The 18,301-nt window shown below is 40.3% G+C and overlaps 1 protein-coding gene across 3 annotated transcripts in view; it reads left to right on the top strand.

Moving 5' to 3' along the window:
- Positions 1-18,301, top strand: part of LOC104919830 (MAM domain-containing glycosylphosphatidylinositol anchor protein 2) — a 242,050-nt gene that overhangs the window by 132,981 nt on the left and 90,768 nt on the right. For all 3 annotated transcript variants that reach the window (XM_019279067.2, XM_010731923.3, XM_019279065.2), the window contains one exon: positions 6,285-6,459. In XM_019279067.2, the coding sequence (XP_019134612.1) occupies positions 6,285-6,459 (175 nt within the window). The remainder of the gene's footprint in view (positions 1-6,284; positions 6,460-18,301) is intronic.

Genomic DNA, 18,301 nt, shown 5'->3' on the forward strand with positions numbered 1-18,301 from the left:
TTTTATCACAAGTTGTTTGTTCCATTTTAGTGACTGCCAACACATAAAAACTGTCCATTGGAAACTCTCCCAGATGGCGCTCCGCCGACAGAGGCTAAGCAAAAAGACTAGACAGGAGCGTCCCTGTTGTCTTCTTACATTGTTTTCCTACACAGCTAAGATCTATGTTGACTACAAAGAATGCCACACGTGATGACCGATAAAAAGATTCTGGGCTATGCTTAAAACACCAGGGACTTCAGCTCTGGAAACCCGCCTCTGCATCGGCTACGATCTACAAGATTAATGGGCAGGTCTTCCTATCTGTGGAATCATTCTGGATTTTGTTTCCTTAAACCACCTCCTTACCAGCAGTAACTTAAACTACACTCTCCATCTGTGCCACAAAATCACAGGGGGCCAAGTCACACTACTCTATCACTGTAAATGGCTTCAATTAGTTCTGCATTAGCAAATCACAAAATTGCTTTTTTCACCATTACTGTCCAGATTTTAGTCTCTTTCCCTGACTTTGAAATACTACTGCCTCCCATGATAATGCATAGACTGAGGGGTGTTGTGCCAAGTACAACATCAGCACCACAAAGGACCAACCACAGAGTAAATGGGGCCACGGTTGGCAATTTCGCCACCGTTTAATTCTCCCCATGTCTATCAATATGCACACTTCTTAAATTACATAGACGCCCCTCAGGCCTTCCCACTGATGGAGTCTCTGGATTGTGTCCAACCAGGCAGCAGCTTCCTCCTCACAGTGGGTCTCTCTGTCAGCACCGTGCACATCCGCCCACCCACCTCGGAGGACAAACAGAGGCTTTCTAATAATAAAACTATACATGCATCCAACCTCACACACACACACACACACACACACACACACACACACACACGTGGCAGCGGGAACACTTGTCTGCATTCCCATTTAATTGTCAAAGAAATACATGTTCCTGTCAGTCACCGGCACACAGCATAATATGTGCTTTTTCGCTCTGCCCTGTGGGTTTGGCATTTCAAGGTGTTACTACGGGCTGTGCGGGAAGACTGAGACTGTTGGCATCTGGCACACTCGGGGGGCAATGAAGTCAAATTCTCATAGATGTGTAGTGCAGAGGTCACTGGAAGGATTTGTGGAACTTGGCTCTCTGAGGATAAGACATAAAATCTTGCGGCCAGAGCTTTTCCCTTACTCTCTTCTTTATATCTGTGTGTGTTATCTAGCACGTACATTGTATTGCTATGTATTGCTGAAAAAAATAGTCAATCAACAGAGAATAAATTGACAAGAAGTTTAAAAATCTCTAATATGTTCACATCATTTAACAAACAAGAGCCTACATAACCTGCTGTCTGCTTTGTGAGGCTCTGCTTAGACACTACGGTGCTTTGAGCACCATCCCTACTCTCACTGATGATGCTAATATGCTAACGTTTACCAGGTAATACTTACCATGTTTCCCATTATAATTCAGCATGTTAGCATGCTAACATTTGCTAATTAGCACTAGTACAGCTGTGGCTGGTAGTTACTTGAGTTCACCCTGTTGGGATCGTGAATGTCTTGAACAATTTTCATCAGACAAATCAAGCAAAATGTTAGGAAGTGGGGGCGGTCGGTAGCGTAGTGGGTTAAGCGGCCGCCCCGTGTGTGGAGGCTATAGTCCTCGCTGCAGTGGCTCGAATCCCGCATCGGATAGGGGCATAAAAAGGCCAAAAAAATCTTTATCTTTAAAAAAAACAAAAAAATGTTAGGAAGTTTTCTTTTTTTTTTTACATAGTAGGTGCAAAATGAATTGATCAATGATTGACAATGAAAATGTTTAATTTAGCCCCGTCTTTATCAAAGAACACTGTCGATCTCTTCCTTGCTCTCTTTGTCTCCTTTATCTCTGAATTGGCTCTCTGTTGGAAAAAAAAAATCACAAGATACACAATATGTTTGAAAAACTCTTTGTTGATGCCAAGGCCTCTCCCTACTCTGCATGTCTTTAATAAATGTCCGTTCTCTCCCTTTCTGTCTGCATCTCTCTCTCCTTCCTCTATCTAGTGCTGAAACATTTGGTTTAATATTCAGTTAGTTGAAGAACATGAAGTTATTCTTCTATGTTTTTGATAACTCCATCATTTATCAAGTAAAACTGCCAAACGTCAGCTGGCTACAACTTCTCCAATGTGAAGACTTTCAGTTTTTCTCAGTTTCATATAAATGGAAATTGAATATCAGTGCAATTTAAAGGCGTCCCTTTGGGGTTCTGGAAACTTGAGACGAGCATTTTTCACAATTGTCTTGACATTGTATAGATTTTTTATAGTTTATATGAAAAGTAATGAATAATCAATACTGAAAATGAATATTTCTCTGTCTGTATTAGATAGAAAGACTCCTTTTACTGTCTCACTCTCTGTATCAGAACACATCATGCATACTGTACATGTACAGCTCTATCTGTTCATACCGTCATGGTCACTGTCTGCAGCTTCATTCATTGTCTTTGATGCTGTGAATAGACATCAAAGAGTCCCCGATGATGAAGCCATCTGCCCCCGTCTCCACTGCCCTGGCCTCCATCCATTATGTCCACACTACTTTGTTTGAGTACCAGGCTCCAATAGCCAGCAACACCACATTGCAAACACTCTTTTTCTTTTTTTTTTGTTTCAATTATTGGCTGGCCAGATTCAGCTCGCAGCACCACGGGTCAGTGAGTACAAATAAGCTGACCTCAGGCCTTGGGACATTTCACTTTATACAGACCAATTGGAGTATATGATCTGTTTTGGATGTTCCCATGACAGTTAGCCTACAGTGCTGGTGTCTTTAAAAGATGGTGCTTTTTTTAAACATGATTTAGGCTTCTTTTTTTTTTTGCATTGTTGCAGTATTAAAGGGAGCACCGTCTTAGAGTTTCTCCTTGAACTTTACCCTGTCTTGTGCGCCTGCATTCGTTTATACTCAGCCGTCTTAAAAGTGAATTTGACTGCAGCACTCAAACTGAGCGTGGTTCCAATAAAAGCGGAATAATTTCATTTTTTATCCTTCTCAGTGTGTTTCCTCTTCAATTCTGATTTGAAATATATATTTCAACATCAAACACTTCACAGCGTCATGTTTCATACTGTCATCTAGTTTTTACGAGGGTCAGTATGTTCTAATACAGACCTGTAAAGTCTGTGCACTCACAATTTGTGATTTGGACCCCCTGTTGCTTCTTCTGATCGCTTGATTGTCATGCTCAGCCACACTTGGCTGCACCACCGAGCGGCACAGACCACCATCAGTGCCTAAAAGAAAAGATGGCAAGCAATTAGAAACCAGTCCTCAGTTAGGGAAAACGAAACGTCACAGCAGGCATTATGGGAGATTCACCGAAGGCGCGTGCTCCAGCATATGATCCCTGCATAACAACAGACACTGGGCGCATTTTAATTAGCTCTTGCCGTGACATCGCAGCATGTGTGGTCTCAAACACTGCTGGGATTTTCAGCTGGATACTAATCTAGACGAACTTCTCCTTTACTTACGAGCATGTTGATATTTCTGTTGGGATTTCTGGTGTTTTAATGGTGTAATTATTGCATTGACTTTGCTTTTCTCTTTGGAACTAAGTGGTGCGATGTGTTTGATGATTCTTAAAAGAAAAATAGAACATGCAAAATGGGAATGATCCTTTTTTTTTCTAAACTATGCAAGGTAAAACATGAAAACCACACCTCATCTACATTTCATGGTAATACTTTATGCGCATAATTGCATTAGATGGACAGGAATAATAATACATTTCTGCCATAAAGCACGGCTGGGTGGTACATCATGGGCAGTTTGACTTATTCCCCAGTGTATACCTGCAGCGTTTCAGAGCTGAGGAATAAGAAAGGTGCTGCTAAAATAACCCCCCCACCACCACCCCCACAAAAAAACCCTCATTCAGGCTGTCAGTGGGCTAGAAGGAGCAATTATCATATTGCTCAAATCCGCCAGCTCCTCTCAGATCAAGAGTATTTGCATTGCGCTGAGGAGAGTGAAGAGGGTCAAACTGTTCTCACCAGGCATACTTCAACTCCCCCTGCGGATAGAGGTGCTCCGATGTAAAAAGTCAAAGGAGTGGAGGAGTAAAAAAAAAACAAAAAAAAGCTTCAGGGTACAGGGAGAGTTGAAAGCTCACCAATAATGCCTCTGCTGCCCCTGTGAAACAAACAGGAGCACTTTCTATTTGAAAATAATGAAGAGTTATTTGAATACCCACTTCTTAGTGTCATTTTAACAATGCACTTATTGATACTGCGCTTTCCTAAAACTCAAAGCTCTTTACACAAAAGGCAAAGAAATGACTGGGGGTATAAGCTGGGAGAATATTGAATTCTGCTGAGGTCGCCATAAGCCAGCTTGCTTTGTATTTGCATGAGGGGAGCCAGAGCGCTGTAGGAGAGTGACACAGAATTCAAACTCTGCTCCATCTAATTTATAATCATAACTTATTTAACTTCAGGGCTTGTTTTGCTGAACTCAAGATATCCCCAACTGTTATAATAGAGCCCCAGATTTTTTTAATAGTGGGGCTTTAGCATCGATCAGTTGCTGAGTTTGGACTTTTTCACTGAGTACTTTCTCTCAGTGTCTCTTGATGCATTTGAAACAGGCCAAGCGAAGCCTCTTCTGTGCAGTGTATTCATTTAGGGTATTTATCTTTAATGGTAATATATGGACTTAAAGTCTGTATAAGGGGATGGGAAAGAGTCTGACTGCAGACTTTATCTTTTTTTCGAAGAAAGAAGTAGGTGAAAGGGAGAAACAGAGCGCCGCACAGTCTTTGAATTTCATGGTAGCTAATTTATTTCTCACTCTAAGCAGTAGCACCCCAAGCAAGACAGAGAATCTGAAACTCCTCTGATAAACTTTTGCTGCATGTGAATTCCTTGTCCCTGTCATCTTTTAGCCCCAAGCTCTAAAAAAGCCTCTGGAATAGGGCACCATTATCAGGTCTTGGGCCACCCACCCTTTCATTTCCTTTCTCCCATCTGTTTGGAAAATGACCAAACTTCAAGCTGTCGTTACCCCGGGCTAGAATCGTCATGGGTAAAACCTCACAGCTAGAGCAGCACAGTGGCAATCTCCTGAGATAGCACCCAATCCCCATTTCTCCATGCATTGATATCCCTGTTCCATCTGATGCTATCTCTGTAAAATGGGATGTTATCAGTATCCAAGACGATGCCACACCATACAGTGTGGAGTTATTGGATTCTAATTCATAGCCTCCCCCTGCCTAGACAGAGATATGTGAGACTCTGCAGGCAAAGCCAGTTCATCTATGGCTTACTTAGGATGAGGGATTGAATGGAGCTTTTTGCTCTGTAGTTCTGGCTGTGTGGCCCCCAGGCCAGAGTTGTCACAGTACCTGTTCATGCTGTATGCTTTAATGAGGACAGGAGAAGGTGATGATGGAGAGTCAATTACAACCTCACGTTGGAGAGTAACACTATTTCACCTTTCATTACACCTCAATGCCATGGGCTAACTGGGTCTCATCAGTTAGTGAAAGGTAGTCATGCTGAGAAGGCCACGCTGAGGTCGGTATTGTGTGGAACAGAGAAAAGAGGAGTTGGAGGAAGATTCTTCGTTCTTAAGTCCTCCTTTGTACTGTGACATCTCGCAAAAACAACGATTGGACAGGCTTTTATTCCTAGTTTCTTCTGTTTTCATAATTATCATTTTCTTTTTTTAAGAATCATGTTTTCTGATCTAAGAAATCACATTGTTGTTGGTGCTGTTTGCTGTTAATGAACTTCCTTCACACTAACATGTGCACTCAGTAGACAAAGTTGCTCCAAGCTCCTTTTTTTTTTTTTGCAAACAGATTGCTGCATATTTCCAGTAACTTCCATTCCAGTTTGTTGTTTTTCAATCAGAGTTAATCTAGTCTGAAAAAAACAATATATCCTGAAAGCAATTTCACATTAAAACTCTGGGGCCTTTTAATTTGAAAAATGTGGAAAGAAGGAAAGGGGTAACAGTATCTTTGCGGCAATTGAAAGAAACTGAAAATTTGGAGCAAATAGTGAATAAAATCTGTTGAAAAGAGATACTCAAAGCTGCAGGCTGGTGCACTAATGAAATCAATGCTGTGGAAATTATTATTATTATGCTGCATTTACCATGTGAGCTATTTGAGTATGATTGGCGGGTAATTACAGCCCTTCAGTGTTTCTTACTTGCCTCATTCGAATCTATCGCATGTATGCTACAACAGAAGATGAACAGCAGATCTTTGTGCCTTGTTGTTGTCCAGATCCGATGGACCAAGACAGCTGGCAGCGTGTCAGACCGCTTCCAGGACTCCAGTGTGTTCAACGAGACGTTGCACATCGCGAAGATCCTGAGGACCCAGGGAGGTCGCTACTACTGCAAGGCTGAGAATGGCCTTGGATCCCCTGCCATCAAGTCCATCAGAGTGGACGTCTACTGTAAGTGTGACATACATAACTCAAAATTGGATGTGATGCATTGTGGGTATTTTTTGTTTGTCATTCAGAAAGAAAAAGAGATTACAAAATGGCCCAACGTTGCTTCACAGTAATAAAGTCATAGCTGGGCCTGCCTTGCTCCTGGAGTGGAGTTGTTTGAATTTCCCCATTTGTTATTATGTGTTTCTTTATGGTTTACAGAGATATCCAAAAGAGCCGGGTTTAAATGACCTAAAAAGTGTGACTATCAGAGTCTGTATCTGTGTTACTGTGCGAATAAGTGGCCAGGGTGTCACTTTGTCTTCTGCCTAATTCTCTGCTAGGACAAATTCCAGCCATGACCCTGAAACGATTTCTATTCACTGTTCTGATTATGCAACAAAGTCACTCTCTTAGCAGTGTAGTAAAAAATACTACAATGCAGCTGCTCTGTAAACCAGTACCAGTGAGATGTTGGATCACCATATGCCCAAACAGCTTCAGTGAGCTTTGGCATCTTTGGGAGTCTACTGTGCCAACTGTTTAGCGTGGTATTGATGGGGGCATAGTCATCCTGGATGAGACCCTAACCCACCAGGACAGAAATGTTTTATCATAAAATAAACACTCTGAACAACTTTATATTGATTGAGAACCAATCCATGTCAGCAAAAAGCCCCCAACAGTGTAACAGAGGCACCAAATCCCCTCACTGTAGGGCTCAAGCATTCAGGTTCTCTTGCTGTATGGCACATATGTACTCGCCCACTTGACAAGGAGGGCCAGTGCTGATGGTTTTTGCACGACTGAACACTCAAATGTGTGTTCATCATTATAATGAGGGGTTCATGCACTGCAGTCCTACTGTAATATCCTCTCTATGAAATTCTCTGGACTGTTACTTATGACAATCTGATCACATCCTGCATTGACGTTCAGTCACCGGCGGAACAGTTCTTTTTTTTTTCTTGCATATCGTACCATTGAATGAGCATCACGGGGCATCAAGTGTCTGCTGTCAGCCACAATTCCCAACCTTATTTACTCATGTTTTTCTCACAGATCTAAATGCAGAGGCTACTTTAGTACTGAAACATGAACGAGTTGAGCAGTCACTGAAGCTCGTGCAGTCCATGCCCCAACAATGAACCCTCTTTCAAAGTCTTTTCCTCTTGCCATCCTGATACAAAATCAGAATTAATTGGGTCTGTTCAGCATTTCCATACAAGCCATAGACATTGAGCATGACAGGATGTTAATTGCTAAATCGTGCTATGTTGTACACCTGGATGTATCTGCATTTGTTTTTCCACTTAGTCATGATTTTCCTTTAATTTATCACCCATCTGTATGTCTCAGGTCAATTTAAAGTCATAGAAAAGAAATGATTATGTCAAATGAAACAAGTGCTGAAATATAATGTTCTAAATTTGCCCTGTTTTAAAATAGACAAATCTAACTGAACACAGACAGCAACAGCACAGACAATTAGTGCTGATCAATGTGTAACAACATGAAACCTTACAGCCCGATATAGCAACGTTTCATATTTCTGCTGTAAATGGATGTGGTTATTTAGAGGTAGAGCATCCAAAGACACCCCTGCGCTCTCTTGAGAATATTAATTAAGCTAAAACACTCTTATTATCCTGACACAGCCATGTAAGTGCAACCTCGTTATCTTTGAAGTATCTCTACAACAAATGGCAAAGGCTCATCAAGAGTCATGAAAGAAAACAGTGATTTAGGGTCATTGTCTTTATTGATTTGGCATTGATTGTACTATTTCAACTTGTTAGTGGTCGAAGAGCGGCAATATGGGGGACTCTCTGCCCTTTTATCACAGCCAGACCTTTAGAGAATCTCCAACGAGTGGGAATTTATGTCTAAATAATATGTTTTATATGTGTGTATTGTTAGCTGTATTGTAGCTTCAACAAGACTCTGTGAGATACATTTTAAATCATGTCCTTGGTACCTTTGAGAGATCTTTAAGCCACTTCCTTATATTTTCACTTCAGTCTCCGTGCCCTCAGTAGCACACAATCCCTGCTTTCTTTTTCATGCCAAGCAACAAAGTAAGAGAAAAAAAATGCTATGGCTTTGAAAAGTGATGTCCTGTCTGCCCTTAATTTGTTGCCAAACATCCAATTTACAGTCACAGAGGGAAGAAAGAGGTAGTGGAGGAGAACATTTTTGTACTAAATTAGATGCACTTGAGCCCTCTCCAGTCCATGACACCTTTCCGGCGAGACCTACATTCATTTGATGCATATTTGAGTGCTAACACTTGCCTCTCTCTGCGGTTGTGTGAAACGATGAGTTTCACTGACAGCAGCTTTGCAGCAATTGTGCCTGAAATGTAAAAAGCACATAGAAATAATTAGTGAATAAAATCTGTTGAGTCTAAAGAGTGAAGCTCAGAGCCTGAAGTCTGGCACTGTGGAAATGTATATTATGCTGGATTTACCATGTGAGCTGTTTAAGTAAAGGTACACTTGCCTCTTTCTGTAGTTGTGTGAGTAACACATTGGCAGTTTAAGGCCAGTTGGTTCTTCTCCTCTGCCCATATTTTCTTTCCTGTCTGTCTTATTCCTGCCCGTCGATGTGTGAGCCACATCCTTGTATCTGTTTATTTGGACTGACATGGGCAGAGGATGTCGAATTGAAACTTGTTTAGAAAGCTTGTAGAAGGTCTTAGTGGAGCAGCAGAGCAGAGGCTGAAAGCGTCTCACAAGCTGACAGTCGGAGCCTCGTTTCCTCTGTGCACCATTTCACCTTGGCTGCACTAAAGAGCTGGAGGAGCAGACATAGAAATGAGGCCAGATAACACAACAGAGACAGACCATAGGATAATCAAAGTTTGGATCGTCAGTGAGCTTCATCATCTGGCATTTTAAGGTCATCATTTAGAATTTTCGTGCTATTAAAGGAAACTAATGATTGTGTGTTTGGTGAATAATTAAGTTCCAGCCGAGCACAGTTTGATTAAATGTTTTTTATGTAACTTTCAGAAAACCCACGTTAATAACAACACCTTTAGCCATTAAGTCAATGGCAACTTCCTGTTGTTCACGCCTGCACTCTACTTACACACTGCGTAGGTACAAGTGAGCATCACCCTGAGACTGAAATGAATGAACACTGAGTGCAGGAAGATAAATTACGATCATTTTTGGAATAACGTTACTATTATGTTCCTGTATTTATTTATTTATTTATTTATTTGGACCATTGGCTCCATGATACTAACTAGCTTGCCGTTAGCCAATCACTCCATCATCCAACATCATGAAACCAATGCCAGACCCACTTCGTGCAGCCAAGTCATAGCTAGCCAGCCAGCCAGCCACAGCTTTGCATCTCTCTTGGCTAGTAGAAAGCAGTCATTAGACACAGTACACATCATTTCTTTGTACCACTGGATAGTTTATTTTTGGCTGAAATCAACATGATTATATTAATACATTATTTAGCATCATGGATCACTTTAGTGAAGCAGTAATGTTAGATTTGACTTGGTGTCGTAATGCATGCCCGTCGTTTGTTGACATTTGTGGACTCCATTTTGATCTAACATCAGCTAGTGTTGCAAAGCGGAGAGAGAAGGCACTCAGGATTGTGCATAAATGTCACAATGCTTTGGACTTTCCCAGAAAATGTGTCTTTTACATACAAAGCAGTCTAGGGGCTGTTAAAGTATACTGATAACGTTGTGTAGGGGCTCTGTTTTTGAGTTAGTTAGTTATTTAAACATCTGAATGGATACGCAACATGCCTCAGAGTCCTACATATGGCAGCATTATTAAACTGCAAACTCGAGGGATCATAAATAAGATAAAAATTCTTTGATCCCCATGTTAGAGCAGCAAAAAGATGTGAAAGAAGCATGAAAAAAACAACATAGAATACAATAAGATGACATAGAAGAAATACAAAAAAATAATATACAATGTATCCATTACAACATCTTAGAGAAAGAAATCCACAAAACCTTGTGCAGCAGCCATGATGTGGAGACTATATATGTATATAAGTGTAAGTAGTAAATAATAATAAAGTATATAGTTAAATATTCACAGTAGATGATAATACTAAATAATAATAATAATAATAATAATAATAATACAGTACTAATGTAGCATGATTATACTGTATTGTGATGAAGTAAAGCTCAATTCAAGTAATACTGATAGTGAAGTTATATAATGTTATTATATAACATAATGCAAATGCATCAACAAAAGTAGTGAAAACATGTAGACACAAAAAAAAAAAAGTTCAAATAAAATATTCAGCAAATATTTTTTGCTCACTGCATTTAAAATTGTTGTCCTGATGATGTCCTTGCATCTGGCCTTGTAACACAGTATGTGTGTAATTCATTAGCTAGCATTGTGTTATGTTGCACATCCAGCAAAAGAACATCATTCCTCCTGAGCAATGTTATAGCTGTCCCCTGGGGGTGAATGTAATTGATGGGCCTCTGCAGTACATGCTATTTTTAGTGGTTTGCAGCTACGATTTTTAATTAGTATTAAAATTGGTGTTTTGGAGCTGGACCTCCCAGCAACACCTCTGTCAGATGTATCGTGCATGTGTTTGTCTTATCACTCTTACGTTTACATGAGAAAAGAGGAAAAAATAACACTGGTGATATAATGGACTGCACCATGTTTTACATTAAGAGGCTTAAAGCCTGAATTATCTTTCCATAGCCTCTGCCATGGTTTTCTTTTGAGACCTATTTGCTTCTGCTTCCTGGAATCAAGGGTTTTTCAAAATAAACACTGAATATCATATTCATATGTGTATTTTTATTAGATCAAAGGGTGTTTCAGAAATCCCCCCTTCTTCATAAAGGCAGCCACTGTCTGTTTCAAGGAAATTAAATGAAGGGACAGACAAACAGACAGACAAACACTGAAAGTTTTCTGCAGAGTCGACTGTGAGCAGCAGATGAAATCAGGGAGGGATAATTAATGGTAATAACTGACCTCTGCAGCCCAGAGGAGCTGATATTAGCTATATAGCTGGCTCAAAGCTAACGCATTTACAAAGCTCAGAAGTCCATCTAAGCACATTTTATACCTGCTGACACTTCAGTTGTGTTTGTCGGCACGTAGGTCTGTAGGGAAGGTCCTCTGCAAAGTTAATAAAGAACCTTGCCCAACTCCTACAGTGATCGATTTTAAGCTTAAGATGCCCACTTCTTTTTCCTACAGGGGAGTCTTTTCAGTGTTTTCATTTAATTTCAGCTGCATTAATTTTGCTGCAGCATCTAATGTTTCATTGAGTGACTGATCGAGGAGGGCTTAAGAGTTCTGCAGGGGCAGCTTATTGCAGGCTCGGCGTTCACTGATTATCGCCAGCCCAATATATCTAAAAGCGATTTGGCAAGGAGGAGACTGACCACTAGAAAGAGTTCAAGGGCATGAAACATTTCTACGTATAGTATGTTGTGAATGAATTTACACTGCTTTTCAAATCTCTGGTGTATTCTCTTTTTTTAATCACATGCTATTAATATAAATTATATTGAATTGGTAAAATTGCTAAAATGGTAGTTGATTAATCACTTTTTCAATCAAAGAAGCAAAAATCAACAATATTAATTATGCCATTTGGTAATTAAGGATTTTGCTTCCGCAGCTGTGCTGGTTCCAGAGACATAAGTGTAAGGATTTCCAGCTTTTTTTGTTTTATATTATTTGGAATGAATGTGTTTGGTGGACAAAACAAGCATATTTAAGATGCCACCATGGCTCTGGGAACCTGAAATTGGGCATTTTTCTTTGGGAATTTTCACATTTAAGGTTTTGTGCACTTAAATGTTCAATTTCAAGTCAAGTGGATTATTGGTTGTAGTTTGTTGAATTACACCAGAGAGAATGAATCGAAATGGTTTAAGCTGATGGACAAATGGAAAGCAAATTGCTGTGGCCTTAAACCTGCTCAGTCCAGGTCAGCATTTACTGTATAGTTGTGATAAAGGACCACTTTAAAACTCACTTTAAAATGGTCTGAACAAGCTCGGCAAAATAAATCGAGAACACAGAGATGGAGTGCGGAGAAGAGGGGGAAAAAAAACAGTTTCCCAGAGTTTACAGCAAAGAAAAAGCACTTAGTACTGTTTGTCCATATGCTAATGTTGGGCAGATGATATTAATGTTGTCTGCCCAGTCAGGCAGTGGCAGTTTGTCAGTAGCTGTGAAATGGTAAGAACCAGGTGGTGCATATATTGTGAGAAACAGCCCACTGGACTGTGGATATCACCTTACTTTCACACACATTTTCAGTGCTCCCTGATATTTCTCACTACGTTCCTTCAAAAGAAGGATTACAGTAAGACAATAGGCCGCTTCCTGTGTGTTATCTCTGGGAGGACACAGCCCTTACTCCACACTGCTGGTGCAGATGCCAGAGAATTTTAATGAGGATACTGTGAGTTTTTGTGTGTTTGTCAGCACATGGGCAAGAGTCTAAGCTTGAATCTTTTTTTTGACAACCGCAGCGTACATCTCGATGTAAGGCGTGTGGATGTCCATTTCCTCGAGTCGAGGTAACAGAAATAAATGCTGCCCATTGGCCAAGCACATGCTTAATCATGAAAACACTCTCCACAGGTGAGGTTCTGTCTCGCACTCACATGTCAAAGGCTTAACTTGTCTTGGCATACGCCTCAGCTGGGCAACGCTGTGCAGCAGTATGTGGTGTGAGCCCGACTTGGGGGAAGTGTGTCCGCTTTATGTTTGCCTTCCATCAATGGAGTTCATGAAGGAGCTCAGAGACCAAACAGCAGCTGATGGTGTTTGTTTATCGGCCATGCTGGCTTTGCTTTATCCAGTCGGTCAGTATAACTGGTGCTTCCTATCTCATCAGGTGTCCAATTCGTGCTGCCCTGCTGCAAGCTACCCGAGCAAATGTGTGTGCAGTGCAAGACAAGACAGAGAGGGGTTTTTGAAAAAAACATTGACTCACAGAGACACAGAACAAGATGATCAAGAAAAGTTTTGACTGAGGCTTGCTTTTCCTATTAACTCCTGCATTGATTCATTACTGATATTTGCACTTCACCCTGGAGAAGCTCATTTAAAGTAATATATTTGGGTATAGAGGAATGTAAGATGTCGATCTCAGGGGAGGGGAGTGTATTGATTAGTTCAGTTGGATGAGGCAAGTGCTGGAGGCAGGCTCAATAGGTTGAGTTATGACTCAGACTAAAGGAATACATAATTGTTAACTCGCGGACCGTTTTCTAGTCATAAAGCTTTTATTTGGACAGTTTCATGGTTAAAAGTACAGATGGCCTTGATTCCAGACAGAATGAGTTGGTTGAAAATGTCTCTATTATCTTGTATTGTTGAATAGCATTATTATATTGATTGTATTATATGCATGATAAGGAAGTGTGTGATCATGTTACCTTGTTTACCTTCATTTTAGATGTTTTAAGAAAAAAGGTTTCATGAATAACGTATGCCAGCTCGGGTAATTTTTGTGGTTGCTGCAGTAAAAAGAGCAGTAAACGTTAGCATAAACACTAATAGTATCCACACTGTGGGGAAATACAACACAGTGGATGTGCTAGTTGTGAACCAGGGTTTTCGTATGTAACTTGTAACCCCAAAAACAATTTTAGTTAGCCAGAAATAGTTTACTGACTTTGAAAATCAGTCACTACTGGAGGTTGTGATCTACTTTGTTGGACAGTTTTCTAGCTTATGTTAAAGCAGATAAAGACAGTGTTTAATTCATTCTTTTCACTTTTGCTCTTGTGTTTATAGTTTTAGAAAAACTTTCCAAACTCTTTAAATTCAGAGTTTTACTTAGACTACAGCCCTGTTCATATTATTCTGACATGTGGAGAAATCTAAAGTTTGATATATGTAACTGTCGGTATAGCCTATAGACACACAGATATAAGGAGAATAAAATTAAAGCAAAATGAGTGTGAAATATATAATAAATCTTCTGCCAGCCACCTGGAGCTTATCCCATGCTCTTTAAAATTTAATTCAAGTACTACAAAACCTCACATGGCATCTTCATCATTAATTTTCGGGACTTAAAACAGAGTTCTTTGCCAGAAAGGCTGAGGAATGCTGTCTTGGTATCTCAGGAATGATGTGATCCTGTGATACAAGATGATGTATTATACAATCTTCTGAAAAGATCCCTTAATGTATGTAGACAAAGATATATGTGCAGCGGCTCTTAAGTGCTTTTGGATGTAAATGACCTGGTGTGATAAATGGTGTGATACAGCCACGGTGAGTTATCTGAGCCTTGTTTGAATCAGGACAGAATGAATCAGCACATTATGTGTACATTATGTAAATGTTTGCTGGTTTGGTTAATGGAGGTAAAGCCAGTTCACGACTGCCCATTACTCTTTCAAGGACTCGCTCTGGGGAGGGGCCCTTAATCAGAGTAGTGGAGTCAACCTCATCTCGTGCCTGTGTTTTTCTCCCCATCAAGAGCTTAAAACATACTGAAGTGTGTTTGTGTTGTGTATGCTAATGTGATAACCATGCCGATTTTCATCCTTATCTGCTTTTTGTTATTTAACACTTTCTCTCTTGGTGAGAAACAGCCACAGATGACGCACTGACAACTAGTTATTATTTATCTTTTTTCACCAGTATTTTTCAGTACGAACAACAATATCCCAATAACAAGATCTAATGATACAGTTTGAATCACAAAGAATAATGATAATATCGATCTGGAATGAAGCCTCATGAGGACAGAAGGCTTGGATTAGTCTGAGGCAAAAATAAGCTGAAGAATATTGTTTAAGCAAATATCATGTAGGGCTTTGGTTTATGTGGAGACCAGGGAGACAAGACATGAAATAGTTATAGTACTGATATTTATGGTGGTTGATATATGATGAGGAGAATTTGTAATGATTGTATGAAATGTAACATTATACAGAACACCGGAGGCGTGCATTAAAGACACAATAAAACATCCTAATTTCAGCCTTAAAATTATGTAATTTCTGATGAAACAGGATGTGGCAGCTTTACATAAATCAGTGAGAGAAACCAATCCAAAGGGTAACATTGATATTTTTCAACCGGGACCCAATTTTCCCATGTTTTTATGTCTCATTGATTAATGGGGACACAGGTTTTTTAAATTGTTCCAATACTGAGCGAGAGCGCTGCAGGCAGAAGCCACCAAACTGGCTGCAACATAATCCGCATGCTATGCTGCTAATTTACATCCACTAAAAGTGCTTGTTACTGCTCAGATTGTTATTCTGAGTTTCAGTGACAGTGTTATGGAAAAGATCCCTACAGCTATACACCTTTTTGTAAAGAGTAATATAATTTCTCTCAAACCAGAAAGCAGTCATATCACTCACTTTAAAGCCATAAGACTCCATTGACAAATGCACTAATTTTCCTTCGGAGATCATTATAACATTATAACATCATAACATCGTAACATTTCATTAAAAAAATTAAATAAAACAATAAGACACACCGAAATCGTCTTGGTTTGTCTGCTGCTCCAACACTCACCAAGTCTGGTTTGGCTCAAAATAAACCCTAAAGAGTTTGAAGTTCGAATGAAACATGTTTTATGATAATCTGCCAGGAAAACATGCTGTATTTGTCAGTAGAGTTTGGATGTTTTGAGGACAGCTATCAGTGGCTAAAAATAAGCACTTTCAGTGACCATCAGTTGCCCATATGAATTACATTGCAGCCAGCGCCATCGCTGTTAGTTGCAGCCCTCGCAATATTGTGGCGCAATATTGGACCAGTTTTTAAAATTGTTGTCCCCATTTGTCCCTTAGATACAAAAACTGTTGAAAAATACTGAAGTTATCCTTTTAAGGAAAGAACGTATTACTTTATTTGATAGAATAGGCAGAAGTGCAGGGCTATTTTTAAATGTATGATGTCTTTCTTGGTTGGATGTGATGTCCACACCTGCTGGCATTAGTATGAGATCACTGTCGGTGATTCAGCGATTGCCGGGACGTTTAATTGCCAATTTTATGGTGTCTTTAAAGAAATGCAGTGTGCACAGACATTAAGTCAGCGGTCAAACAAGCATCAGCCATCTAAGCCAGCCCGCTGCTGAGCACAAGGCAGCTCAGTAATAAATGAAATATCTTGTTATTTTCCTAGATAAAACAACACAAGATGTGGAACCTCTCCTATAGCATGTCCCTCTTAAGCCATTAAGATAATCTTGTAACTATATGTGTCAAATTTGTGGGGGCAAAATGAGCTTGTGAAATTAGAAAATGCTTTCAAATCATTGTTAAGGAAGGATCTCCCAGCCTTCGCTTCCTTTCCAGATCCTTTGTCCAGATCAAACAAAGGAGAAGGTGATTAGGCTGAAACCAGAAAAGGACTCCATCATGTCACTGGTGCTTTGCCTCCAACTCTAATGGTGGCTTTCTAGGCGTTGTTGTTTAGATCAGTGCTCTGTGGTCTGTTTGTTTTCTAGCAAGATGAATTAGAGAGGAGATGGGCTGAGGCAGATGCCACTGTCTAAAGGAGAGGATGAAGAGGAGATTCATTACTCCCCCCCCCCCCCCCCAAACACATGCACACGAAAACAAACACAGACACGCGCACACACAGCCGAATCGGGCCTCATTATTTCCTCATCTCCATCACTGGGAGGAAGTGAGGGGTTGCAGGCTCCATTGTGAGGCTGCTGATGTCTGCCCTTCCATTCATCACACACATGGTCCATGTGCCCACACACACACGCACGGACACATGCATGCTGGTCTTGTACACACACCTACAGACACCTAGTGTTCCTCCAAAGACAGCATAATTGGAAAAACACTGTCACTGTGGAAGATGGAGGTGCAGCAGTCCTAAGTGAGCTGCAGCTTTCTGAACACGAGCTCTTAAAGCAACAGTTTGAACAGCACGTTTAAAGTGCGGGATGACTTCATCTGGCTAGAGGGAAACATCACCCACTCATTGAGCTTAAATATCATCTATTTGCATAGTTTTGACTTCAAGGGAAAAAGAACAATCAGAAGTCTATATTTAAGCTCTGGAGATTTGTTTATAGCGCAAATAAAATGCTTCTTTAGATACCACATATTATCTAAATCATTTTTGGTTTTTGCACATTAGCAGTCAGTAGCTCGAGGGGACAAGCTCACTTTACCACACATTAGAGTATCGTCTTGCAATACTAACAAGACCATTGTCCTCTATATCAATTTAGGCCGCTCTACTTCCAACGTTGTAGCATGCTGTATCATTCACTATCGCTCCATTGACTCCATTCTGCATTGCGACTTTAATTGGCAGTAATTACACTTAACCAGACCAGATGACTGTGGCCTCAGTGAGGGAGCTAGTTTACCATTACCTTAATGCTCAGTGCATATCTTATGATGGCAAAAGAGAGAGAGAGAGAGAAAGAGAGAAGAGTGTATGTTTTAAGAGGGTGGGGAAGTCAAGTGAAGAAGATTTTATAGAGAAAGCGAGAGAAAAGAAGCTTTCTCTACCCTCCCCCAGAAGAAATTGAAGTTCAAGTTAAAGCAGGAATGTGGAAATGCTTAATGAATAATTCAGGACTTGTTACACAGTACCACAGAGGCATGCCAAACAGCAGCCATAGCAGGGGTGGTGTGTTGCCCTTTACAAACCTTAACCCAACTTGTCCAAACTCCCCCTAGCTGTGTTTCTGGCAGAGACAGAAGAGTAGCCTTTATGAAAGCCCTAGTCTCAAAGGTCTGCCCCTTTACAGTGTATTAAAAGAGTTGTTTCCACCCCTTAGCAACAGACATACTGATTACATTTCAATTCCAAACTTCAAATATTAAAGCCTGGATGGGGAGTTATAAATTGTAATGAATTATACC

This window comes from Larimichthys crocea, chromosome XI (genome assembly GCF_000972845.2).
Source record: "Larimichthys crocea isolate SSNF chromosome XI, L_crocea_2.0, whole genome shotgun sequence".
NCBI classification, from domain to species: domain Eukaryota; kingdom Metazoa; phylum Chordata; class Actinopteri; family Sciaenidae; genus Larimichthys; species Larimichthys crocea.